Here is a 27,167-nt window from a genome sequence, read left to right on the forward strand (position 1 = left end):
TTAAGCGTGCGGACCGTACGGGTTCGAGAACTATGTAGACATGACCGAGACACGTCTCCGGTCAATAACCAATAGCGGAACCTGGATGCTCATATTGGCTCCCACATATTCTACGAAGATCTTTATCGGTCAAACCGCATAACAACATACGTTGTTCCCTTTGTCATCGGTATGTTACTTGCCCGAGATTCGATCGTCGGTATCTCAATACCTAGTTCAATCTCGTTACCGGCAAGTCTCTTTACTCGTTCCGTAATACATCATCCCGCAACTAACTCATTAGTTGCAATGCTTGCAAGGCTTTAATTGATGTGCATTACCAAGTGGGCCTAGAGATACCTCTCCGACAATCGGAGTGACAAATCCTAATCTCGAAATACGCCAACCCAACAAGTACCTTCGGAGACACCTGTAGAGCACCTTTATAATCACCCATTTACGTTGTGACGTTTGGCAGCACACAAAGTGTTCCTCCGGTAAACGGGAGTTGCATAATCTCATAGTCATAGGAACATGTATAAGTCATGAAGAAAGCAATAGCAGAATACTAAATGATCGTGTGCTAAGCTAACGGAATGGGTCAAGTCAATCACATCATTCTCCTAATGATATGATCACGTTAATCAAATGACAACTCATGTCTATGGCTAGGAAACATAACCATCTTTGATCAACGAGCTAGTCAAGTAGAGGCATACTAGTGACACTCTGTTTGTCTATGTATTCACACATGTATCATGTTTCCGGTTAATACAATTCTAGATTGAATAATAAATCATTATCATGATATAAGGAAATAAATAATAACTTTATTATTGCCTCTAGGGCATATTTCCTTCAGTGGGTACCTACGTCGTCCCACGTGTGCAACTCTGTGGCCGTGCATGTGCGACTATGCGTACGAGAGTGTGCAACTCCATGATCGCGCGTGTGCGACCATGCCGATGAGAATGCGCAAGTCTGCGGTCGTGCGTGAGCTACTACGCCGACGAGAGTGTGAAGCCCCATGTTCATGTGTGTGGGACTATGCCACTGCACGTGTGCAACACCCGTTGTCGTGCATGAGCTACTATATGTGGACGAATGTCCGTGGCTATGCTTGTGTGACTATGCGGACAAGAGTGTGCAACTCTATGGCCGTGCGTTTGCAACTATACAGACTAGCGTGTGCAACTCTGTGACCGCGCGTGTGCAACTCGATGACAGTGTGCTACTCTGTGACTGTGCGGATTTCACTATTTGTTGCCTCGGCCAACTACCTAACAGTGGATGTGCAACTTCGGATGCTTTCTGGCCAACTGCCTAACAGTGATGTGTAACTTTTCCCCGGACCCCATGGATGTGTAGTTTTTCCTACTAGCTAGCGAGATGTGCACACTCTACTAGCGAGATGTGCAACTTTAGCATCCCATATGTATGCATCTTTTCAGTACCCCCATGGATGTGCAATTTTCACCATCCAACTATCCCTTTCAGTGAGATGTGCAAGTTCTTATGTTGCCCGGGCCAACTGCCTAGCAGACTACGTCCAACTTCATATGTTGCCCCCGCTAACTGAAACTACAATTCACTGGTAGAAAGAGGAAGAAGTTGCACATCGACTACTAGACAAATGGCTGGAATAACAGACTAAGTTGCACATATTGTCAGTGGGGTGGTAGGGACAGGGTGTGCATGAAAAATTCACATCCACGAATAGGGGGTTGCACATAGACTACTAGGTAGTTGGTTGGGACAGTAGACTACATATCATAAAAAGTTGGTTGTCATGATTGTTAGATTGCAACCTCATCGGAAGTTGGATCATCCAGCTCTAAAAATTAGTTTTGAAAAAAAATCACCATGCAGTACTCCCTCCGGTCCTTTTTAGTCTGCATATAAGTTTTGTCTGAAGTCAAAGTATCTCTAATTTGACCAAACATTTAGAAAAATATATTAACATTCATAATGTCAAATCATTATTTTTAGATTCATTTGAAATGTAATTTCATAATATATATATTTGGTATTGTAAATATTGACATTTTTTAATATAAATTTGGTCAAACTTTGACTTAGCAGAAATCTAATCTACCATAGTGCGGACCCTACGGGTTCGAGAACTATGTAGACATGACCGAGACACGTCTCCGGTCAAACCGCATAACAACATACGTTGTTCCCTTTGTCATCGGTATGTTACTTGCCCGAGATTCGATCGTCGGTATCTCAATACCTAGTTCAATCTCGTTACCGGCAAGTCTCTTTACTCGTTCCGTAATACATCATCCCGCAACTAACTCATTAGTTGCAATGCTTGCAAGCCTTTAAGTGATGTGCATTACCAAGTGGGCCCAGAGATACCTCTCCGACAATCTTTGACTTAGCAGAAATCTAATATGCGGAGTAAAAAGGACTGGAGGGAGTACTAAAGTTGCACCATGCAGTAATAGAGTTGCATCATATAGCACCAAAGTTGGCATCAAATTTTTTTCGTCAAAATATACCTATGTGGGACGTTTGAAAGATATCATCATAAGGATTCCAATGGTGTGACTATGCCGCCACGCGTATGCAACTCCCACAGTCTTACATGAGCTACTACGTCGCCGTGTGTGTGCAACTGTGTTGTCTCGTGTGTACGATGATGCCATCGCGCATGTGCAACTCTCGCAGTCGTATATGAGCTTGTATGCGGCAAGAGTTGTCAGCTCTATGGACATGTGTGTGCGTCTATGTTGTCATGCGTGTGCAACTTCATGACCATGCATGTGCGACTATGTGGACGAGAATGTGCAATTCCGCTGCCACGTGTGTACGATTATTTCGGACGAGTGTGTGCAATTCACCTTCACAACCGTAGAAATAAATGTTGAGTGTATTTGGCTATCTGTACATCCAGGAGCAAACAAATCTCCTACTCAATCGTGAATTTGTCTACCTTCCTTCATGTAAAAGAAGAGCATAGTTACAGTATAGAAAAGCCTGCGCTCGGGCAGATTGAAGAATAAGAGAACAACATGCACAACGCAGGACCGACCATCGCTATCTCCAACAAGCTAGCATTAGCAATTTTCAGCAGCTACACATCAGTTAATCCCCAATTTCCCAAGCAAGCATTCGCATTTTCCAGCAGCTAGACACCATGAAACCTTGAGGGAAGAGGAGAAGAAAGCTGAAACTTGTGCAATGCTAAACTTTCGTCACTTGTGGATCCAAAGAACAGAAGCAAGAAGCACCACCACCACACAAGCAAGAGGCCGCATCTCGCAGTCGCTCAAAGTGCCACAGACGTACCAGCTCGTAGCAAGAGAAGCCGCAGCAGCACGACATCACAACCATCTCATTTCAGACACGGCGCCGCACCCGCACCCTTAAGAAGCCCCTAGAGCAGTACACTCCTGGACTCCGCCGCCGCCCTACTCCGGCAGCTCGTCGCAGCCGCCCGACCGCCGGTCCTGGACCCCGCCGGCACCGTCTTCCCTTGCAATCACCACCCCTGCCTCACAGCACGCCACGCCGCACAGGCCGACCTCCGCAGCAGCCGCTCAATCGTCCATGTCCCCACCATCCGCAGCAGCAGCAGAGACTTTGGGAAGGAAGGGGAGGATCAGGGCGGCGCCATGGGAGGAAGGGGAGGAGAGGGGCGGCGCCATGGGGAGGAAGGGGAGGAGAGGAGGCAGGGAAGAAGCACATGCAGCGCTTGTCGTGTAGCGCGTCTTTCCCCGACCAAGTAGCACCTGCACGTGGGAATCGCGATGACACGCAGGAGATCGTGCGGCCAGGAGCCAGCCACTCGACTCCCCTAAATAATGCGCGTGCACTTTTTAGATTTTAGGTTTATTCAGTGATGGCCCTTAAGAAAGAGTAACAACCAACAGTAATTTACGTAAATTGAATGGATCAAATTGACATGGTAAATAATATATAGTGAACTAGTAAGCTTGCACGTGCAACACACGTCTAAATCGTCATTAAATAATTATCAAATGTTTTTTTGGATATGAATGTCTTTTTTTTTGCGCTGGTATATGAATGTCTTTATCAATCTGATGTTTTTGGATATCATTCCAAGACACAACATTGAGTATTGAGTGACCCTGTGCAACTCTAGTGAAGATCTGGATTCATCAAGGCATTAATACATTAATAAGCAAATAATAGGTCTAACAACAACATGCAACATGTATCAAGATAGGCATGCGAGCGGACGGCCCCGAGTCCGCATGTGTCCGCAAGAGCAAAATTAAAGCAAGCATGAAACTGAAGCAACAAGGATTAGTACGTTTCCGGCCACCGTGGACATGTCCGCTTGCATCCCTATTTATCAAGATCTTGTTTAAATATATCCACAGTGTTATCGCATCATGTCTTACATCTCCTGAATCACTTACATCCAAAAGCTAGGAAGAAGATGCAAAACTGAAATGAAAGGATGTCGCGGACTTGGTTTGAAAGACACAAATATTCTGAGAACATATTCGTCACCAACTTTTGATTTAATATTATCCTGAAAGCAACTACCGAATGAGTCCACTATTTAACTTGAATTACAAAATACATATGGTGCGATGCTACAGTGTTTTGTTCCAACTCTTCATGATATATCATAGTTTATTCAGGAGTATAAAACTTGCTAGATTAAAGAGGTGTTAGTGTCCACTAAATTACTTCTGGCAAATATGATGGTATAAAAAATGATTATCTCCCCTACACTGCTGCAAAATTCAGTTAAAAAGGAGTATACTGACCTACTGGTTTATTTCTTGGGATCAATATTCTCATTAATTTCCTTGGGAATTGTAGTTTTTTTTGAAAACCCCCATACATTAATTAATTAATAATGTTATTACAATCGTTCATTAAAAAATTCGCCACACAGGGCGGAACGCTATTAAGAAATCCCATCAGATTTAGTTATAAAGCTAAACTTCGCAATTTCATAAGCCACCTTATTGGCATTCCGATTAATTTTTGCAATTTTAAAATTCTTAAGCATCTTCGATATACTCAAGGCTTCTTTCTTCAGATCAACGAGCGAGGACCTGTCATGATTCTCATTTGCAAGGAAAGAACGGACAAAAGCACAATCAGTCTCCAAAATAATGGACTGGTGAAGAGTAATACCTATATAAAGGCCTGCCAGGCAAGCACGCAGCTCAGCTTCATTCACGCTGTAGCACTGACCCAGAAAGTCCCACGAAGATAAAATAACTTCGGCAGATGAGTTCCTAACAACCACCCCACACTGGCCGCATTAATACTCTCCACATAGCTAGAATCGACATTGATCTTGATATAATCTTCTGGTGGAGGTTTCCATCCCACCTGTTGTTGTGATGTTGCAAAAACTGGTGTAGCACCTCCCATTTTTCCTTTACCTTTGTTACTAGGAACAACCTCGACAGTGTCGTGACAGGACGTAAAAAGAAGACCAATAGTTGGGAATTGTAGTTGGTGCTAAGAAAATCCAATACATGCATATAAATGAATCAAATCTAATCATTAGAATGCTCCATTGACCTCTGCAAGAACTTCTTGCTGCTCAATTCAACACAACAATCTAACCTGCAAACATGGAATCACAAATGTATATACGTCAGAAGCCAGCATAAAAGTGGGATAAAATCAACCGATCTTCTAAGGGAGGATTTTACATAAGGAGGCTACATGCTACGAGCTGGAGTCTGAAATATCAATGGTATAGAAACAAATTTTTTAGAGTACGCAAAATGCGTACCATTGATTTAGAGAAGGCAGAGATTAGTTACAAGAATTACAACTGATGGCCAACCCACAACCGGATGGCACATCGAACTCACCACTCCAACTCACGCACTCTTCAATGGTACCTCAAAACTGAAGGTATAGAAACATCAAGCATAGGCTCCGTTAAAAAGTGGAACCTCTTCAATGGTATTAGAGATACATAAATGGATAAAAAAATAGATTAACTTACATCAGAGAGATATAGAAAGTAACATTTGTAAAAACAAAACTGAAATTTGCATGATGGGGACTGATATGATATATAGATGCTATGGATGTTTGTCAGAAGATAAAATATGGAGTAGGGAACATTAGCAAACATTGATATAAAATACATATGTAATGCCCAAGATTTGATATCTTATCAAGTGCCCCAAGTTCTCCATGTGGCACTGCATCTATTTTTTAGTTTCTCTCATTGCAACAACAAAACAGAAGAAACTTATGTACCGTCGGTTGCTAAGTGTAAGCTTAAGTAAAATAATCAAAAAAAGGAGAACAGTTACTGAAATATTTCGCTGCATATTTTGATTTGTACAGCAGCAATGTCAAACTATTGTTATGTAATATTTGTTTGAGAAGAGACGCAAAAATGTCTTAGATCTGTTGCTCTGTACAATTTCAGTTAGAAAAATGTATGCCAGTGTGCAAACTTCACTGTGTTTGACTGCTTAGATAATACTCAACTAAAAGACTGGGTGGTTACACATCAACTCGTAGTAGTAGCAAATACATGTGCCTAGATAAGAAGACTGGAGGATTTCACATCAACTCACGACTGGTACGTAGTACCAAATACATTCTTTATATGATGTTAAAGACTGGGGCATTTACTAACAAAAATATATACAACAAAATGGTATAAGAAATAGTAGAAGTACTGTACCTATATGTAGTGGATATACGGTGAGAGAGGAGATGAGCGCTGAACATGGAAAGAAAAGAAAAGAGGAGTTGCTGCAGGTAGGTTGCTCCGCTGGACATGGGAAAGGGAAGGAGGGAAGGCTTCAGGGGATGGCGGAACTCACCTGCGACCCATTTGTCCTCTCCTTCGTCGTTGTTACTTGTTACTTGTCACCTTCAGGGGATGGTGGGCAAGCTGCCGACGCGGCGTAACTTCGGACTGCAGGGAGGCAGCATTGGAGGAAGAGGGGGAGTGCGGTGGCGGTACGTGGTGGCGTCGGGAAGGGCAGGAGGCAGGCCACGCGTGGAGTGCGCCGTCGACGGCGACCGCAGCCAGGTCACCACACCCGGCCCGCCACGTCCAGGACTCCAGGTCGCGCTTAAGGAGGCGACGGCCTGCGCCGCCGCGGCGCTTCACTTCGATCTCGCTCTCTATCTTCCATGACCGGCGCAATGAACGGGCCGGTGGCAAGCACTCGTCTAGGTCCACCTAAGCTGGCACCGCTTCTCTCCCTCTCTCTTCCACGACCGGCGCGAGGAACGGGGCGGTGGCAACCCCTCGTCTAGTTCCAGATCGAACGTGGGGTGGCTTTGGAACCTCTCCACGGGAAAGAAGGAAACCACAGTGAAAAGAAATAGTGGGGCGGCGGCGCGGCGAGAAGGTGGGGCGGGGCAAGCGGTTGGCGGCGTCGGCGGTGGGGGCCGAGCAGCTGACGCGGCCTTGAGAAGTGCGGCGTGCGGGGGTTTTTCGCGGAGAGAAGAGAGGACACGGGGTGATTTGGTTAGCGATCGATGTCGTTAACGAAGGCTTTAGGCCGTTAGATTGTGTAATTAATGACTCAGATAGTGATTTGGATCTGCCCTCTCATGTTTTCATAGTGGTAGTAGATGAAAGGCCAAACGATTCAGTTTCCACGGATCAGCAGGAACCACGGATCAACCAAACTATGAACCATTAATTACATACAGATACAGGAGTACAGGATGAACAGATACCACGAACCATTACATAGTACCGAGAATCAGAAGGACACTACCGACAGAACAAGAGAAAGCATGCATGAACCATTACATACATATAGATACAGGACGCAACTCGGCAACACGTACTACATGCATGCATGCAGCATACGTACTACTCCTCGGCGGCGGCCTTGTTTAACTTGTGGAGGACTTGAACTTGCCGGCCTTGTGCGCGGTCTTGTTGTTCTTGGGGAGCAGCACGGGGTTGATGTAGGATACGACGCCGGCCTGGGCGATGGTGACGCCGGCGAGCAGCCTGCTGAACTCGTTGTCGTTGCGGATGGCGAGAAGCAGGTGGCGAGGGGTGATGAGCTTCTTCTTGTTGGCTTTGGCCGCGTTGCCGGCCATCTCCAGGATCTGCAGGCATGCATGCGATGCGATTCAAGAGGCGACCCACCAGAAAGGAAAGGAAGTCGTTAGCCGTGGCGTGGAAGTGGAACACGAGGAGAAGAAGGGAGATGGTCGAGGAGGAAGGGAGGGGAAAGGAATCGGATCGGTTGTGACCTCGGCAACGAGGTACTCGAGGACGGCGGCGAGGAAGACGGGGGCCAGCGCCGCGACGCGAGGCGCATAGCGGCCCTGCCTGAGGTACCGCCCGACGCGGCTGATCGGGAACTTGATCCCGGCCTTGAGGGGCCACGACGTGCCTATGTTCCACAGCGCGCGTCGTATCCTCTTCTTTACTTCTTCTTCTTCTTCTTCTTGTTTTCTCAGGTCGGCCGGCGACGGGGAACTGACTGCAGACATCGTCGTGTTATTTTTGGCGCTGGATCGGAAGGAACTGCTTCGGTTGGTGGATTGGATTTGGATGGGTTTCCTTCCTTTTATATGTGGGGCGCGATCCGTGGGAGGGTCAAATCCTCCAATCACAACGCTCGTGCGTGCGTGCGCGTGTCCAGTTACCATGCATGCACGATCTAGATCTCCGTTACGTGGATGCGCTAACTTCCTCCTCTCTTTTCTCTTCTTCTTTTCCTCGATCGTTTTTGGCTGAGGGAGACGAAATTCAAACTTTGGGGAACCGGCCGGGAGAATGATTTCGATTCGTAGGCATGCGCGTGCGCGTTTCTTCGATCGGAACGTTTTTTTTTCTTCCTTCTTTTTTTTTTGCGGGAAAGGAACTTTTCATTCATCAACCATAGTGATTACATTCAGAGATGACGATGCTAGCTATTTCGACTGGGGAGTTTCGAAGCCAACAGGCAGTGCGCTGTTGCGAGCGCCCCATACAAGAAAGGGTGTGACTCGCTACATTTGCATACCTACTAATTTTAGCTAGACTAATGTTTCTTTCATGAGTAAGAATCCTTCTGATCTCATTAATCTGGTTCGCATACCTCGATCGCTCCATATCATTAGATTGCACCAGCTTCAACAATTCGGCGCAATCCGTTTCAACAACCAACGGCAAGCTGGACCAATGGAGAGCAAGCCGAAGCCCCTCGTCCATAGCTGCCATCTCCGCTTCTAGAGGGCTCCCACAACTAAAGAGCACCCGCGTCGCGGCGAAGATGACTGCGCCTTCATGATCACGCAAAATCATCCCAGCCGCGGCTGCACCATCCTCCTTCAGAAAAGCACCGTCAACATTCAGTTTAGCATAGTTCACATCAGGGGCCTTCCATTGAGGTGTGGCTATTATTTCATGTGTTTTTTTGACATGCTTCCCGAGTAATCGATCACCTGCTTGCCCTTTGTCAAGTCCACCTCGGGATGCTGTTGTATTGCAAGTAGGGAATTGATATAACTCGATTGGAACCGGCGCGAGGCCTCGATCGGGACTGGGCGTTTATGATGTGTGATCTCATTTCTTGCATACCAAATCCTCCACATGATCATCAAGGAAGCAAGCTTCTGTACATCCGGCAGTTTATCAAGCAGACGTAATAACCAATCAGCGTCGCGCAGGTCGGCTGGGGTCGGTAGTGCCCAATGCTCTCTCATAGCCTCCCAAAGCGCCGCTGCATGAGGACATATGACAAGAGCATGGTGCACATCCTCCTTTGCCTGGCCACACAGCAAGCATGTTGAGTCCAGTTCAATGTGTCTGTGCGTCTTGGTAGCTTGTGTAGCTAGGGCCTCTTGGGCAGCTTGCCATGCAAAGATACGTACTTTGGCTGGTGCCCCGTTTTTCCATATCAGGTTCCACACCGAACGTCTTCCGTCCGGCTGGCCGCTTGAGGCGCCGTTGTCCTGCTTTGCCATCTGTTCCTGCAGACCAAGGTAGTAGGCGCTACGTACCGAAAAGCAGCCACATTTGTCCGGGTGCCAAGCAAGGAAGTCGGAGTCTAATCTGCTTGAAGCCTTGATCTGAAGGATGCAATCAATGTCCGGCTGATAGAAATGCTGCCGGAGAAAATTTATATTCCACGAACCATCAAGGTTGAGCAGTTCAGAGACCCACTTTAGGCGACAACGACGCTTCGGGGTGATCGGCCGTCGAGACTGATCGCGAGGGAGCCAAGGATCTCGCCATATGCGGACCTGCGAGCCATTACCAATACGCCAAATAATACCTTTTTTTAATAGCTCCAGCCCATACTCCACTGCTTGCCATGTTGAGGAGGCATTACCGGTGACGATGGTGTCGACCAGGAACGCATTGGGGTAGTACTTTGCCTTGAGCACTTGTGCACATAAGCTTTGGGGGTTCTCAATTAGCCTCCATGCCTGCTTGGCAAGCAACTCTTGATTAAAAAGCTTCATGTCCCGAAATCCGATGCCACCATGTGACTTGGGCCTGAGCATAATGTCCCACGACACCCAGTGAGTACGGCGTTGTCCCTGTGCCGCCCCCCACCAGAAGTTGCGTATCATTTTTGTTAAATCCTCGCATAAGCCGTCAGGGAGCTTAAAGACGCCCATTAGAAAAGTCGGAAGCACTTGGGCGACTGCCTTAATTAGCACTTCTTTCCCTCCCTGAGAGCCCTCCCCCCATTGCACAATTCTCTTCACCATTTTCTCTTGTATGCTTTGGAATTTACCCCGAGTCATTCTCCCCTCCGGCGTGGGCAAGCCTAGGTACTTAGGTTCGAACTCCACTTGGGTAACTTGCAGCAGCGTTTTAATTCCTTCCTGAGTATCAACCGGGCAAGATTTTCCAAACATGACAGAGCACTTATCAAAGTTAACAAGCTAACCCGTCCCTTGAGCATAAGAATTGATAACTTGCTGCACGCGTACAGCTTGATCCACCTCTGCCTTGAAGAGTAGGAGCGTGTCATCGGCAAAGAGCAAATGTGATATTCCAAGGGCATTGCGGCATACTTTTAGTGGCACAATATGATTGTTATTTATCTCTCTTTGGAGAAGTGTTGATAATCCATCTGGCACAAATAGGAACAAAAAGGGCGAGAGGGGGTCTCCTTGGCGCAAACCACGGGTGGGGAGGAACAAATCCAGCAAGGTTCCATTAAATTTGACAGAGTAACTCACCGAGGTCACACATGACATGATCCACTTGATCCATCGGTGATCGAAACCTAGGCCTTTCATCGCATTCTCCAAGAAACCCCAGTCAACACGGTCGTACGCCTTCGAGAGGTCGATCTTATACGCACAAAAGTTCTTCTCTGGATTTTTATTTTGCTCAATGAAGTGGAAGCACTCAAAAGCCACTAGTGTGTTGTCCGTGATCAACCTCCCGGGGACGAACGCACTCGGGTTGATGGATATAATCTCTCCCAGCATGGGCCTTAGTCTATTTGCTAAGCACTTGGCTATCACTTTATACAACATCGTGCAAAGGCTAATCGGTCTGAAGTCTCTGAGTGTTGTAGGTACATCCACTTTGGGCATAAGGACAATGGCAGTGTGATTAATATTAGCCGGCATCTCCCCTGTAGCAAAGAAAAGCTTCACTGCCAAAATAACTTCCTCTTTCATAATGCCCCAGTTCCGTTGATAGAACCTCGCGGGAAAGCCATCTATGCCAGGTGCCTTTAAGGGCCCAATTTCAAACAAGGCATCTGAGATCTCACGGTCAGTGAACTCCTTGCACAACCTTCGATTCGTAGGCATGCGCGTGCGCGTTTCTTCGATCGGAACGTTTTTTTTTCTTCCTTCTTTCGAGATAACGTGTGTGCGTTAGCTGAGGCATGCACGCACGCATATATGCATGCGTTGACATGATGCACTCGATCATATCAGCTACTCCTCCTTTTCTAAAAAATATCAGCTACTCCTCCTTGTTCGACTAGTACAAACCACGTGTTTGTGTTTGGCCGCTCTATCTTCTTCTTGTTTGTTCTGCGGCTGTTCAAACCTTACTTCTTCTTTTCGGTGAAATCGGCCTATCATACGGAGTGGTGGCATCAACATGGTCATAAATTAATGAGGACAAGGAATAGTTCATCATCTACACATAGTCCTGTGTGGACAATTTTGTGGGATCTTCAGGTTCCAGCAAAAGTTAAAATGCATTGTTGGAGAACACTCCATGGGACTTTACCGACTATTAGTAGTGTTCTATCTAACCGACACATCCCAGTGTCTGATACTTGTCCGATCTGCAAAATTGATTGTGAGGATATTAAACATGCTTGTTTTGGATGTCCGCAGGTTAGAGAGGTGTGGGAAAACCTGGGCATGCTGGAGGATATTATCAAGGCGTCTCCAGTGGACAGATCGGGGTCAATCGTATTACAGGAACTTCTTCAAGGGCCGACGCGAAAGATCCCTATCCTGTCTCAACTGAGATCTCGTGAGCCGTTGGCATCTACTCTTTGGTACACATGGTGGCAAAGGAGGCAGGTTAAGCACGGGGAGGCGATTCAGTCTTCTGCTCAGACAACTTTGTCAATCGCTGCTTTCACTTCAAATCACATGAAGGCAATGGACAGGAAGAAGTGCATCAAGAAACAAGGTTGGTCGAAACCTCCTGAGGGCTATGTTAAAATGAACATCGATGCTGCTTTCTGTCTTCGGGAGGAGAAGGGGGCTACTGGAGTTGTGATCAGAGATGACCATGGACACTTTATGGCGGCAAGTAACAGCAGAATTGAACATGCTTGTAAGCTCGGCAGCTACTACTAAAGTTAGAGCGTTGAAAGACGGGCTCATCCTGGTAGGTCAAGTTGGATGCGAAAAGATAATTATCAACTCGGACTGTCTGGAAGTAGTCCGAACTATGCATGATGGAGGTTTTTCAGTGACAGTAGCTTCGGCAATATATGAAGAGTGTGTGTTCTTAGCTATGAATTTCTCTCATGTAGTCATAGAACATTGTCCGAGAGAGATGAATATTGTAGCTCATCTGTTAGCTGCCCATGTAGAGTCATCCCAGACTTGTGTCTAGAAGGGGGATCCTTCGGGTTTTATTGTATCTAGCCTAGTGGACGATGTAACTATGTTCAAAAATTAATAAAGCCGCCTTGATGGCTTTTCCTAAAAAAAAGCGTTTCTTCTTTTCGATTTTTGGTACTACGTGCACTTAGCTATCTATCTTCTTCTTCTTCTATGTGTTTGTTCTTCTTATTCTTCTTGTTTATTTGACTTACTCCCCTCCTCCGTAACTAAATAAATAAAGAAAAAAAATAAGAGCGTTTAAACGCCCACTACTTCTCATGTGCGCCCCACGACACGCATTGCCGTCGTCGTGCCCCAGTCGAGGGGGGCACATCAAATGCTCCCCGCCGTTCAACGGTCACCAAGCAGCCATAATTAACGAAACAAACGACAGACAAATTTTACCCCACGCGCACAACGGGCCAGTTCATTAGACCCAAGACCGGCAGCGCAAAACACCTAGCTACATGCGCGCGGGTGGCACAACAACAATCAACCTTCTTCTTTCACCTCTCCCATGCCCGCACCGCCCGTTGGCAATCGGCGCCGCCTTTACCTGTAAGCCACAGCAGCGGTGATGCCGGCCCGGTCCGGCAAGCTAGACCAAATCAAACCAATTAATGGGATACTAAAGAAGGTGCAAAATATCATTGGGGCATGACTCTTGGCAACAACACATCAATATCTTCCTCGTATGCAGCTCCTAGCGCCCCACGCCAACGAAGAAGTCACCGCCCACACTCTAAATGCAACGCTGGGGGTTGAAGCCGCGCCGCGTGCGCGTCGTGCGTGCGTTCAAACGTGTATGCACGCGCTGACGTCATGCACACACGCCAACTAGCTAGTTTGTTATTTCTTTCTTTCTTCTTCTTCTTCTTTTTTGATTTTTGGTACGTTACGTGAACGAGCTATCTATCCTCTCCCACGGCCGGCCAAAAAAAAAAACAGAGCAGTTGCGTTGTTCACAGGCATGGGTATATGTAGGCCTCTCTTTAGTCCCGGTTTGTGGCTAAAACCGGGTCTAAATGTCAACATCTGGTCCCGGTTCCAGCCACCAACCGGGACTAAAGGTGCTGGGCCAGGAGCGAGGCCCATTGGTCCCGGAACGTGTCTGGAACCGGGACCAAAGGGGTCAGATGAACCGGGACCAATGGCCACCGAGGCCCGGCCGGCACCCTGGCCTCACGAACCGGGGCTGATGCACCCTTTGGTCCCAGTTCGTGAGTAAACCGGGATTAATGCCCTTACCTAGGCCTCAACTAAAGCCCTGTTTTCTACTAGTGATTGTATGTATATTATCATGCTCCTTACACACAAAATATCGGGTCATGTTTTTCAACAAAAAGATTCCTATTAAAAAAATTACTGTGGTGTTTGTATGTGAGTTATCAGCTTTATTATGTGTATATTACCATGCTCCGTGCACACAAGTTACCTGGTCTGTTTTTCAACATTTTTTCCATTCAAAGTTAACGATGTTCGTAGGTGAGTTATCAATTTAGCCTATATTACCATCATATTTACATAGAAGCTATATATCAGGGTATATATTTTTCATCAATTTTCAAGCCATGGTGAAAAGTTACCATAGTATTTACCGGGGTGTGTTTTTATAACTTTTCCCTGGCTCAAAATTACAATTGTATTTTGTGTGTATAAAATTACCACATAAAAATCCCCAGCATGAGTGCAAAAGTAGCTCTTTAAAAAATCTCCACTTATAGTCATGAAGGAAAAGGGCATGGTTCGGTGGGAAAGTAGAAAAAAATTAGGTTGTTACGCTAGTACGAAAACAGTATAGCTCATATCTATATCTATCTATACCTACTAATAAAAGAGCTATTGCTTCTTGCCACCAAAATTTTCGTCCGTTCCTTCGTACGTTTTGTTTCCTTATCCGTCTCAAAACCAAACTGAGCGTCCTTTCATCAAGAGAAAAAAAAACTCAACGCAAGCCACGCTATGTTTTCTGGCACTCGAAGCCCGCCTGTGTTTCTGAGGCCTGTGGCCCAACCAATCGGGCCCATCAATCCGGACGAGGCGGCAGGCCGAAGCAAAAATATGCGATGTTGCCAAATCGCACCCACGACCATCACTTTTGAAGAGCTGTGCCCCCACCAACTGAATTACGTGATGTTGCTTGATATATCGAGGTCAATTTTCTTATTAAATAGTCCCACATCGCCCTTATATATGCAATACATCCAATTTATATAGGTCTTTGACTTTTCTTGGTGTTAAGAAGCTGTGTAGGAATAAGGAAAGAGAGACCAAGCAAGGAAAAAAATGCCCTGCATGGCCAAATAATAAGGTGAGGAACAACAGAGAGGCTATTACTGAGACTCATGCATTCATGCTTGAGACATGAACGGAGGAGAAGCTTTGGATCCACGTTGGATGATGCATTGCACGCAGGTTTGCCTGCTGTGCATGCGCTGCTCGTACCCAAGAAAATCTGTTTACAGGCCACATGAAATCAAATCGAAGCACATGCCATGGATATTGGCAAAACACTTTCGCAGCGTTTTTTTTACATAGAGCATGTTACCAATTAAATAGTGCCCTCATTTTTACACAAAATCTGGTAAATTTGCATACGTGCGCGAGTTAACTGCATAAATGAGCCGGCTTCAGAATCAACAAACAAACAGTGAAATATGGATTTTGTTTTATTCTAGGTGTCAGGGAGGCTGCATGAGATAAACAAAAGAGGACAGGCACACTATTTTGTTGGTTCGCTATAAATTAAATGGGATTGTGTGCTTCATGAGAAAAAGGAAAACATACCAACAAAAAAAGACACGATTTAAATGGAACTGTGGGTTCTGGCTGCGTGAGATAAACAAAACATATAAAAGAGGAATACCTGATTAAATGAGATTGATAAATTAACCAGTGCATGGATAGTTACACATGCAATAATTTTTTCATAATAATTTTAGAATTATGAAGAAGTGTTCCTTATCATCGGTGTTTAGGATTCTTTATGCCTAATGCACGGTTGAATTAATGCTTTTCTTCAAAATCTCGGTGTACACCTGTTTGTCGCCGTTAGGTGGCACTATACTGACGCCGTTGTACTGCTCAGGCAGAAAATTTCATGGACACAAGTTAATTTTCTTTCCCGTTGCAACGCACGGGCATTTGTGCTAGTCTAATCTAAACATGGAGGTGCTCATGGTTACCTAGTTTCTTCTTTAAAGAAGTCTGAGGTTGTGATGGTGCGTTTGTAGGTCATCGTTGGCTTCGTTCGCCTCCCACCCTCAATTGATTTTTTTTCTCCCCTAACCACTTAAATATCCCCCTCGCCACCGACTTTTATTCCCCACGGGCCGAACCGTGGACAGAAAACCAGAAAAAACAAAAAACAAAAACTACGCACTTCCTCCCTCCCGGCTCCCACAATCCCTAGGCTCCCTCATCTACCCTTCTCCCCCCACAGCCGCCGCCACACCTCAGTCCCCGGCCGCTCCCTCCATCCATCCTCCCCTATCGCTGCTCCCTAGCCGAGTGTCGCTAGATCCATCTCACCAATTCCTGCCGTCGCCATCGTCCTCTGCTCGATCACGCCAGCTTTCACGATTTGGGTGCCTCTCCTAGGAGGAGTCGGCATGTCGTACTCATCGCAGGTGGCAGCGGCTCTTAGCAAGGGCTCATTCGGAAGAGCAGGTGGCGCGTACAAGGTCGCGTGGAGGTCCAATGACCCGAACTTCGCGTCCACCTGTCAGATAGGGTATCAATTTTCGATCCAGGCGATCGATCGAGTCTGTTGTTGATTTGTCTCGAGGTATAGTGGGTGCGTGCGTTCGTTTTTTGGTTGTTCCTTGGAGATTTGATAGAGAACAAGTGAAGCAACAGATCCTGTGATCAGAAATATATGATCATGTTATTACAGATATATGATCTTGTTATTAGAAATATATGATCCCGGGGCTAATTTTTAATCTGTCAATTATGACTTGTTAGTAGGATGCTGTTTGCAGAATTTAGGTTATATTTTTTGTTGTGATCCATTGGGAGGCATACAGGTGCTTAGATTTTGATATTTTCAGTTTGTTTCACTAATGTTTAGTTCAGATGTTCATAATTTTTCAGTTTGTTTCAAAGCTGTATCGTTCAGGTTCTGAAGTTTTGTGTACGATTTATAGAAGATGCTATGTAAGATGATGGCAAGGTTTAGTTATCTGAAAACATACCATGTATGTACACGTGAAGGTCAGCATGGTTCAATGATGTATGGAATTTGAACAAAAAAAAACATCCCATTACTACCAAGGAGGCAAGGACCTACAATAAAGCTCAATCTGCACAAGGTAAAAATCAAAGTGGACTTCACCCCTTGATCATTTCCAAAATTTCTGTAATGAGATGTATAAGACTTCCTTATTTGTTTGATTTTCTATACACCCAGGGGGTGTGTCAATTTGGTTTGCCATAGGCCTTCATCACTTTGCTATTTGATTCACGTGCTCCTTTTAGACGGAGGTGAAGTGCTCAGATTTAGAGATTGGTTATTCCTATTTTGTTCACTTCCTAATTTGCAAGAAACATGAACAGTCTCTACAATGTATTGTTTTGTTATTCTCATTTGTAAGCACAAATATGTGTATCATCAAATATATTCGAGATGACAACCAAGGCTACTTAAGCATTAACATTTGTATAGACAGTATGCGTTAAAACAATGAGTACCAGCAATAATTGCAGCCTTTTATTTCTAGAGTCACAAATAAGCTTTATTTGAAATGTTCATATATTTATCTCAATTGAAGTCACAAAATAACCTGATTATTTTGTCTTCTATATTATCTGTTTTTCAGCCAGCATGTTCTAACACTGAATTTCTTAGATAATTTGGTGACGGATCAGATAGAGAGATGGTGGAGATCCAAACCTTACATGGCTATATTATTGTAGCAGCAATGCTACGAGTAGATGGCATGCACTTGACTATTTTTCTTTTTCGTGCACCTGGAAGCATGTCCTGCCTCTGCCTCGACTCAGGCGCATCCCTCACTGACAACTCCCAACTCCCGGTAATCGACACCCCCACATGATGCTTTCTTTGTCCCCATAAAGTAATCTGTGCCTCCACCGCCCTTATATTTCCCTTGATCTATTAGCTTGTCGATTCAGTTCTCTATTTTCAGCATATTTGTCTTGTTCAACATGTCATTTAGGTTTTGATTTTTCTTTGAAGACTTATTATAGGACCTCTAGATTTTGATCATACACGAAAATTTGTCAGGTTGCAGAAGTTCTTGATTTTATGGTACAACCAAATAGCTGTGCCGAGTTGAATTCTGCTTATGCAACATCTTTGTGTTTGCAGAAAAACATGGTGTTGATAAAAAAATTCAATTATTAATTCTTAATATGTTTGTGGATTCCATATTGTGGATGTGAATTATATTACATTCTCACGAAAACCTTTTATTCCTGCTCTCTGATCATAATACTACGATCACGCCGATGAGGGATTGTTCTGTGGTGGTCATCTGGCCCTGGTTTGTGCTATGATTTCTTGTACTATTGAGCTATGAATAGGCAGGATTAACTCTGGTGTAGCTTGGTAATTGCTTGTTATTACACCATGGTTTGGGTTGTTGCTATCTGAATGTGCCATTGGTTGAACCTAGGGCATGTTTTCAAACTATATGGTGGTAGGTTCTGTTTGTTTTGAATTTTGATAATAATAGGAGGGCACTTGCTTGGCCTGATTAGTGGTCTTGTGGCATACATCTGATGATAAGTAGGCTCTACTTAGGGCTGCCTCTTTGTTTTCTATATAATTGATAATGAACAAATCTATTTGGTCCTGCTCTAGGATGGTTTAATTTAATTAGTGTTTCTCAACACATCTGCCATTCTGTGGTTCTAAACTTGACTCTTTAGCAGTGTTACTTGACTCTCTATACTTATCAGGTCATGTTTTAAAGTGATTTCTAGCTACTGTTTATCTACACTTATTGTGCATTTCATATGGTGTCGAATGTACATGATAGTCACTTAACTTCTGTTGACTTCCGCATATATTTCTCCAGCATGTATAAGTATATAGCCCACACCATGTGGGGCGAGGATATTGGCCCCTTCCATTGTGTGGTGAAATCTGATTTGGCTTCTCTCCAACTCACTCATTCATGCAGGTAATTTGCTCTGATCCTTCTGCTGTAGCTTCTTTGCTAATACCGTGCTGAACATTGGGAAAGGTTCATATAACAAATTCAATGCTTCCCTTGCAAGATAATATATTGTGATGCCATATTTTGTCCACTTTTCTTGCACAACTTGTTACGTCAAGCAACGGCAAATACTTTTATTGATTAGCCTCTCTGATATATGTCCTAAAATACCGGCTATGTGTTACTTTTCTCATGATTTATGTTTAGAAAATATATTCTACCTATGACAGTAGTTGTAGCATCCATGGTGTTGTAGAGTAGTTTTATCAGTATCACATATCTATTCAATTACTGAAGCTGAGGAGCGGGCGAGCAGGTGACACTAAAAATCAAACGGCCTGAGGCGGGCAGCTGCAGTGGCCACTAAAAAAGCTGGCTCCCGCTTTGGTGTTTGGTAGGCAGCCGCATCGCGCCCAACCTGAACTACTCTAGATTACAAGTATATTCTTATGAGAAATTACATCTTCATTTGATTGAAAAAAATTGTCTGTACATTTTTGGGTGAAGTTTTGTATTTTAATTTTAAAGCCGGTGTAGGGTCTGGTTGTGCATTTTTCACAATGCGGTTTGGCCACACCTATGTCTAGAAAGTGTTTTTTCCCTTGTAGTACCTTCATGAGATTTTGACTTCTTACCCTAACTTAATTATGACATTGCAGATTCTGGGTGCAAACCCCCAATAATACTTCCATCTGCAGCAACAAACTCTGGTAGAGTTAACCCGTGTCAGCATATGGCATGAAGCTTTGGAGTTTGCACAAAAGGTACTTGCACTAAGAGGTAATTTCCAGTTAAAATATCTCCTCTATTTTGGTTTAAGAACATGTCATGATGTTACTTTTGATTTGTATATAACTTGTGTTTTCTTTAAACATGTGTTAGTCAAAAAGTAGTTGATAAGACTTGTAGAGAAAAATGGGTGTATTTGGACCCAGATGGAAACATATGCAGATTTGGAGCAGGCTGACGTAGGAGCAGACTGGTGTCGCAATGATCAAAAGAGTTTAAGTGGAAGGGCTTGTGGAAGAAGAGATGGAATGACAACGATGATGCAACCTTGTCGTGTGATTGTTGTATGTATATTTGAGGTCCATAGGAAAAGAAGTCTTAGTGAGGTAAAGTGATGGAGACACATCTTAGTTGGAGATGGAAGGAGAACCCGGAGACAAATAGAGCATTATTCGTAGTCAGTTTGGGAATGAAGATGTGGTGGAAAGAATGTTTCCATGTCAATGTGCCCCCTTTTCTTATTATTTGTAATAAGGTGAGGTGCATTATATCTCATCATTTGTTGATGGTGTTCCATGTTGCATATGTAGTAGAGCGAGACAACAAAGCACCGACATAGAAGCTACATGCAGAGTCAAGGGATAATAGATTGAGAGGATGATTGATGTATGGACAAAGAAGGCGATGGATGACAAGTTCAATGGGGAAGAGATGCTAGAGGGGTGCATGATGTTTGTTGGAACAGAGAGGAAGATACTTGCGTTTGTGATGTGGTTGAATATTTGAGTGCAATGTGTTTGTTCGTGTGAGCAAAATGAGTATTGTTTACAAATTCATTTGTTGGCCCGTGGCAACGCACGGGCATTCTACTAATGGAATATTAAGAGATCACATCCTTCAAGGTCACATCCTTCCCTCCAAAAAAAAGAGATCACATCCTTCAAGGTCAAAGGTTCGACTCCTACTGGCTCCTCTTTTTGGCGAAATTAGCCACGAGGACGATTGAATGCAGCAAAATCAGTGCCACCAGATTGTAATCAATCACTATTTAATGCTACGAAAATAGAGCCGCGAGATCCGATTGCGATATCTTTTTCGAGGGAAATTAGCCACGCTTACGACTTAATGCAGCAAAATCAGTGCCGTCAGATTGTAATCAATCATCATTTAATGGTACGAAAATAGAGCCGCGAGATCAGATTGTGATATAAAGGAGCAAAATCAGTGGCGATTTAATACCAGCGAAATTAGTGCTGTGAGATCGGATCAGACGAAGATCAGATCATTCGGATTTGTTGCTAAAATCCATACGTTCAGATTTTAGCTTTTCCGTTAAATCATATTGTGTTGCAACACAAATGTGAACATTTGGTCAACAAAAAAAATTTAACCTTGATGTACACAGGGTTGCTGTTGTACTATCTCAGTTACTGAGCAAGGCAAACTCAAACGCACCTAGAATTTTCCATCAGCAGCTATAAGGAGAAACGTGTGACAAGATAAGAGTGTTCTGTTTTTGAGGAGTAAATTTCGTCTGATATTTTCAAAGCACAAACGTTGTGCATAAGTTGCTTGCCGAGCCTCCCAGTCCTATATAAGAACCCCCATGGCCGAAGAGGAGAGGAAGTGAGGTGCGGCCAGAAGAAACTTCGCTCAGAGTTGTTCGCTCCTGTTTGTCGTTCTACACCAACTAACCATGGTGACCACTTTGGCGAGACTCCTGCTCGCGGTGACCATGGTTTTTCTCCTCGCCGCGCCCACGGCAAGTGGTGGCACCATCACCATGTCGTTCGCCTCGGAGGAGGTCACGTCGGAGGAGGCCCTCCTCTCTCTGTACGAGCGGTGGGCGCAGCACTTTGGGAAGGCTCTCCCAAGCGGAGGAGCACTTGGCAGCACCCGCTTCGCCGTCTTCGCGCAGAGTGTCCGGCTCGCGCACCAGCGCGGCCCGGGCAAACTCAAGCTCAACGAGTTCGCTGACACCGCCCTCAATAACGACCACAGCATCAGCTGCTACATTCCGATGGCGCAAATCCACCGGCGTCTGCGGACTGGCGCTCCGCGGGCGCCGTGACGCCGGTGATGGATCAAGGGACGCACTGTGGAAGCTGCTGGGCTTTTGCAACCGCATCGGCCATTGAGAGCCTTTACAAGATCGAGCACGGGGACCTGATCCCGCTATCGCCCCAGCAGCTCGTAGACTGCGACGGCAGCAACAGGCATTGTGGAGGTGGCACCCCGGCCAAGGCATTCCAAACCATTCAGCTTGGTGATGGCATCTCGCGATTGGCGGACTATCCGTACAAAGGTGCCAAGGGCTGGTGCTACCCGGCCCGCAAAGGCGTGGGCATCAGGGGCTGGGAGCGTGTGGAGCCGCGGGACGAGATGGCGCTCATGTGGGCGGTGTTCAAGCGCCCCGTCACGGTAGGGGTCGACGCCAACAGCACGGCCTTTATACAATACCGCGGTGGCCTCTTCGACGGGCCTTGCAATACCACTCTCGGTCACGCCATGACCCTGGTTGGGTATGGAACTACCGGACATAGCGACCCTTACGGCGAGCCGGAGGGAGTCGACTTTTGGCTCCTCAAAAATACGTGGTCCACAGCGTGGGGAGAAGCTGGCTATATGCGGCTCCGGCGCGGTGCCGAGGCCAAAGGTGGGGTCTGCGGGGTAATGCTCGAGGCCACCTATCCGATCCATTCCTATGCGCTATTTTAATTATAGAGGAAACAATGTGTCTATATATGAGCTTTAATAAATAACTACTCCCTCAGTCCCATAATATAAAAGCGTTTTAAACATTAGTGTAGTGACAAAAACGCTTTTATATTATGGGACGAAGGGAGTAGTATAGTTAGTGATGAAATGGAATAAATTAAAGCAAGCCACTTGTTGGTTGTACGCAGGGGCAGAATATAAGTTGTAGCCAGAGATTCCAGTGGGAGACCGATCTTGTTCGCGCTAACACTACAAGGATTCCGGTCTATTGCAACAAAAAATATTGCTACAACTATCTTTTGTTGCAATAAAATGCTATATTACCACAAAATTCTAGTTCGTGGTAATAGGATCCACATGTTGCCACAATTTTGTTTCATCGCGCTAGGTACTCAATTTGTTGCAATAAAAGCCATGTATTGCCACAAACTGCATCGGCGTTGTAATATGGTAGTGCTACTGCGACAGTTCCGTCCCGTTGCGTGAATTGGTCATCTTGTTGCAATAAAGGCTAGGTATTGCAACAAAGTGCATCTTTGTGGTAATATTTAGACATATATTGCAACAATTCTAACATCTGGCGCTAGTCATAGATACTGTTATAAAAAACATGGCTTCGTATTGCAACAAAGCATGTATTGGTTGTAATAGGGTGACTTTTTGCCTCACCTTCGCCGCGTTGCAATAACTATTACATATTGCGACAAATTGAGCATCCATGGTAATACGTACAACATAATGCAACAATCCTCTAGTGTTGCCAAAAAGGAGCAGGATATTGCAACGATATTCTCTACAGTGCTCCTGATTTTTTCATTGATTTATTATACTATTTCTCAGGATTTGATTAAAGGGGCGTACTAGTTTATAGAGGTATTAACACATTAGGTACCACAACTTGCACCTAAGTTGCATTTTGGTCACATATCTTGCAAAGTGGACATTGGTGGTACCACAACTTGGAGGAACGCTCGCTTACGCGCATGCGGAGCATTGCACACTCGCGGACGCCCTTCACTCGCCCTACTGTCCTCCTTCGGTAGCAAGGTCATCATCAGCACCGGAAAGACGGCAAGCTCGGTGCCCTTGTCACAAAGGTGAGTCGTGAGCACTGAGCAGCACACATTCTCTTCCTAATTTTTCTGTATCTTGCTTGATGTGATTGTATATATTTATGTGTGCTGTTAATAAAAAAAGGAGATTCCATATAAAATTATGTGTTAAACAGAGAAATTGAGCAAGGCTGCATACTAGCTATTTTTGAACACTCCCAGGCTCCATTTAAACAGCTCTTCAGCCACCAATTGAGTTGCATAACAGTTGTATCCCAGCCTAATTTCCAGTGAGAATTCATCAGCAGATCAACCACACCACATCAAGATATATATAAGGACATATGACACAAGATTTTAGTAGGATATAACAAACCATCTCAGCGAGATATGTAACACAAGTTTCAACATGAAAGCACACAAGTTTCAGCAGCCATACTTGTATAGATTGTTCACACAAAAGATCATAAGTTGATGGCAAAGTAATGAAAATAGCGACAACACTAAAAAACACAAGTTCATAGCAACATTGTGTACATAGCATCACTATCAAAATAGCAACATCACTAAAAGAACAACAACTACTCTTTCCCTGTCCATCCAGCTCTTATCTCGTGTCATTTTTGCCTTATCTTCGTAAAGCCAGTCCTGTTGAAAAACATAACAACTGCATTACAGTCAATAGCATCAGTAGCTGCATTACAAGACAAGACAACAGGGATACATACATACCAGTATTACTGTCACATGGTAAAGCAAAATTTATATATACATTGTAAAGCAAAATTTGGGTGATGGAACAAGAAATAGTATTATTGTCACATGGTAGTACATGTGACATGAGGGTAAATAAGGGCGAAGTATCCAGTGAAAATGTCCGTTCAGTGAAAACTTGAAAACTATCCTCCTGGGCCATCAAATGGCGAACATATGGTACAGATAGAGGGGGAATCCCACCAGCCACTTAACCACAGTTTTCCCAAAAAAACCTACTAATTATTAGCTGAAGAGAGAAAAAACAGAAATTATCCCCTTCCTACTTTTTCTCCAGCCGCGAGGGTGACCTGGACGCCGCGGCGATTCAACGATGAGTAACTGCGGCGCCGCTCCCCTAGCGACGACGACCCGCAAGCCACGGCAGCGCCCCGACGCGACCGCGGTCTGGTACTAACCACAAGCGATGGCAGCACGGCGCTTGCCCCACGCAGCTACGATCCGACGGCCATGGTGATGCCTCCGGGCGGTGGCGTCCTTCGCGACCCGGCGCTAAACCCACACGCGAGTGAGACCAAGCGGCTGCGGCGCTGCATCCATGCGACGGCGACACGATGTTGCCCACTCACAAGGGAAACCAAGCGGCCGCGGCGCTGCATCCATGCGCGGTGGCTTGCTTGCCGTGAAAACTGCTCCACGTGAATGTTTTACTGATGTTTGACAGAGAAATTGCTGATGTTTTGCTGTAACAGGATGAATGTGGATATACAGATAAATACTAGTGCTTTTGCTGCATTTGAATCAGTGTGGATCTACAGAAAATACTTGAATGAACGTGGATGTACAGGAAGTCTTTTCTGACATTTCAGTGACATGGATAACACAAGGATTTTACTTCTTGTACATCGACATTCGGACATTCATTCTTCACTGATTCAGAGTATTGGTATACTGAAATTCATATGCTGATGTTATTTCTGTATACTTGTACACCCACTGATGCCAAGTATGTACTGGTGATATTCAGAGATAACTGAAATTCATGAGATAACATTCAGACAGCTAGAATTCAGTGACATGTTGTGCATATACTGGTTGTTAACATCTTCACTCTTGATAAATTCAAAGTTGACTAAACCAACCAACTAACCTCTTATGCCTTACTACCCTGTCTAATTCTAGCTAGTAAAAAGGAACAGTTTTCCATGAGAAACAATATTCTTGCGTAGCAATTTAGAGATACTAGCAAGAGGCCCATGCGTTGCACGGAACATCAAGATGCATTTATACGAGTTGTTTATCTTGTGGGAGACAAAGATGAACGAGGGAAGGACTTATCTGCAAATGTGGAGAGGGGTGCGGTATCTTTTTGCAAAATTGTCATAGTTTTCTTTCTATCCGTGAGATATAGATCGTACGGTCTATATTGCAGGATGGCAGACACACCATCATCACCAACTCGGTTTTTTATAGGAGTAGAGATAAGACCATCTAAAAATGCATCCAACAAGTGATCTTCAGTACATATATTCAGAGATAAATGATAATCTCCTAGAAAAATGTTGGCACAGGTACCAATGAGCTTCAGTACGAATAATCAAAGATACCAGGCCATCCAAAATTCATCCAACACATGATCTTCAATACGAATATTCAGGGATAATATGATAATCTCCTGGCAAAATATCGGCACACGTAACCATGAGCATCAGTACAATTATTCACGGCTCAAAACTAACAACCAGATTGTTTAACTTATGCTCAAGAACATAGCATACCTTTTATGCTGCTGACCTCCACGAATGTGTGGTTCTACATACCAATAAAACAGCAAGCAAGGGAAAATTAGTCTGCTACTTTCAAACTAAAATCAGCATCCTTATGTTGTATGTATAACACAGTACTAATGCCCATGTGATGTATTTTGAATCTAAATTTGTTGCACTGGCAATGAAAAATACAGAGGGAAACATGAGGGGCTGACCAGGGGAGAGCTGCTGCAGGGCGTTGCACTGAAGCACACGGGAGTCCCGGGCAGGTGAGCAGGATGGCAGGTCCGTTGGCACCGGAGTTGAGGTGTCGGGCGGTCCAGCCACGCGCCCACAGGCAGGATCGACCAGCCGAGATCCAGGGAGGAGGAGGCCGACGGGCGGAAGGCGCCGGGCGGCGAGTGGTGGAGCAAGGTTAGAGGGAGAGGGGAGCGGCAGGGAGGTGCCGGCGTGGGCTGCTTCGTCGCGCCGCCATGATGTGGCTGCTGGATGCGGCCAGCACTCGGGTCGTGCGGTGGCGGAACAGGGGATCGAGGTACGACTCGGGTCGCTATGGGGTAGTTTTTTTTTAGGACCGGCGCGTGAAAAGGAAAGAGGAGAAGGATCGTGGGAAAGAAGGAGCGAAGGAAACAGAAAAATGATCGAAGGAAAGGGGGAGAGATCTCGCGCGGCGCAACCCACCAGACGCGCGTCTGATACATCGCGCGCTCCACCAGGCGTCTGATCCATCGCGTGGACGCGGACGCGCTCCACCCGATAGCGTATACTCCAGTAGAGTAAAATACACTCACAGTACCTGTACTCTCCGTATAAAATCACTTTGGTCACTGTATTCTGGCAACTGCAAGTTACGGTCATTATGCTAACGCTGTTTGCTCACCATACGGTCACTTGCGCCCGGAACGTACGTATTTGCACAGCTGGCATGCGATTTTTGCAGTTACACACTCCGTATAAATTTCCTAGCTCGTTTTTGAAACGGACTCGCAACTCCTGATGGAACCCTATGCTGCTGTTATTGTGGATACCAAGTACCAGCT

The 27,167-nt window shown here is 45.1% G+C and overlaps 2 protein-coding genes and 2 long non-coding RNA genes across 4 annotated transcripts; 2 read left to right on the forward strand and 2 right to left on the reverse strand.

Moving 5' to 3' along the window:
- Positions 1–7,597: 7,597 nt before the first annotated feature.
- On the reverse strand, positions 7,598–9,357 carry LOC109772670 (uncharacterized). The gene is made up of 2 exons (XM_020331374.2): positions 8,179–9,357; positions 7,598–8,031 (listed from the first exon to the last, which is right to left on the reverse strand). The coding sequence occupies exons 1-2, from the start codon at positions 8,578–8,580 to the stop codon at positions 7,810–7,812; spliced, it is 624 nt and encodes a 207-aa protein (XP_020186963.2). The 5' UTR covers positions 8,581–9,357; the 3' UTR covers positions 7,598–7,809.
- Positions 9,358–16,070: 6,713 nt separating this feature from the next.
- On the forward strand, positions 16,071–20,448 carry LOC120968398 (uncharacterized). The gene is made up of 2 exons (XR_005762848.2): positions 16,071–19,109; positions 19,805–20,448. It is a non-coding gene; the product is annotated as an uncharacterized lncRNA (long non-coding RNA).
- A 505-nt stretch (positions 20,449–20,953) lies between these two features.
- LOC109772671 (ervatamin-B-like) lies at positions 20,954–22,763 on the forward strand. The gene is made up of 2 exons (XM_020331375.2): positions 20,954–21,913; positions 21,964–22,763. Exons 1-2 carry the CDS (start codon positions 21,571–21,573, stop codon positions 22,590–22,592), a joined length of 972 nt encoding a protein of 323 aa, XP_020186964.2. The 5' UTR covers positions 20,954–21,570; the 3' UTR covers positions 22,593–22,763.
- A 1,283-nt stretch (positions 22,764–24,046) lies between these two features.
- On the reverse strand, positions 24,047–26,733 carry LOC109772662 (uncharacterized). The gene is made up of 4 exons (XR_012189892.1): positions 26,343–26,733; positions 26,137–26,170; positions 25,934–26,033; positions 24,047–25,849 (listed from the first exon to the last, which is right to left on the reverse strand). It is a non-coding gene; the product is annotated as an uncharacterized lncRNA (long non-coding RNA).
- Between the last annotated feature and the right edge of the window lie 434 nt (positions 26,734–27,167).

Source organism: Aegilops tauschii, chromosome 7, assembly GCF_002575655.3.
Source record: "Aegilops tauschii subsp. strangulata cultivar AL8/78 chromosome 7, Aet v6.0, whole genome shotgun sequence".
In the NCBI taxonomy this organism is placed as follows: Eukaryota; Viridiplantae; Streptophyta; class Magnoliopsida; order Poales; family Poaceae; genus Aegilops; species Aegilops tauschii.

Excerpts from the sequence above, each read along its gene's own strand:
- LOC109772671 (XM_020331375.2), top strand. The coding sequence starts at position 21,571 with ATGGTGACCACTTTGGCGAGACTCCTGCTCGCGGTGACCATGGTTTTT. Across the intron at positions 21,914-21,963 it reads GATGGCGCAAATCCACCGGC|GGACGCACTGTGGAAGCTGC; the intron begins GTCTGCGGACTG and ends TGATGGATCAAG.
- LOC109772670 (XM_020331374.2), bottom strand. The coding sequence starts at position 8,580 with ATGGTAACTGGACACGCGCACGCACGCACGAGCGTTGTGATTGGAGGA. Across the intron at positions 8,032-8,178 it reads TCGAGTACCTCGTTGCCGAG|ATCCTGGAGATGGCCGGCAA; the intron begins GTCACAACCGAT and ends GCATGCCTGCAG.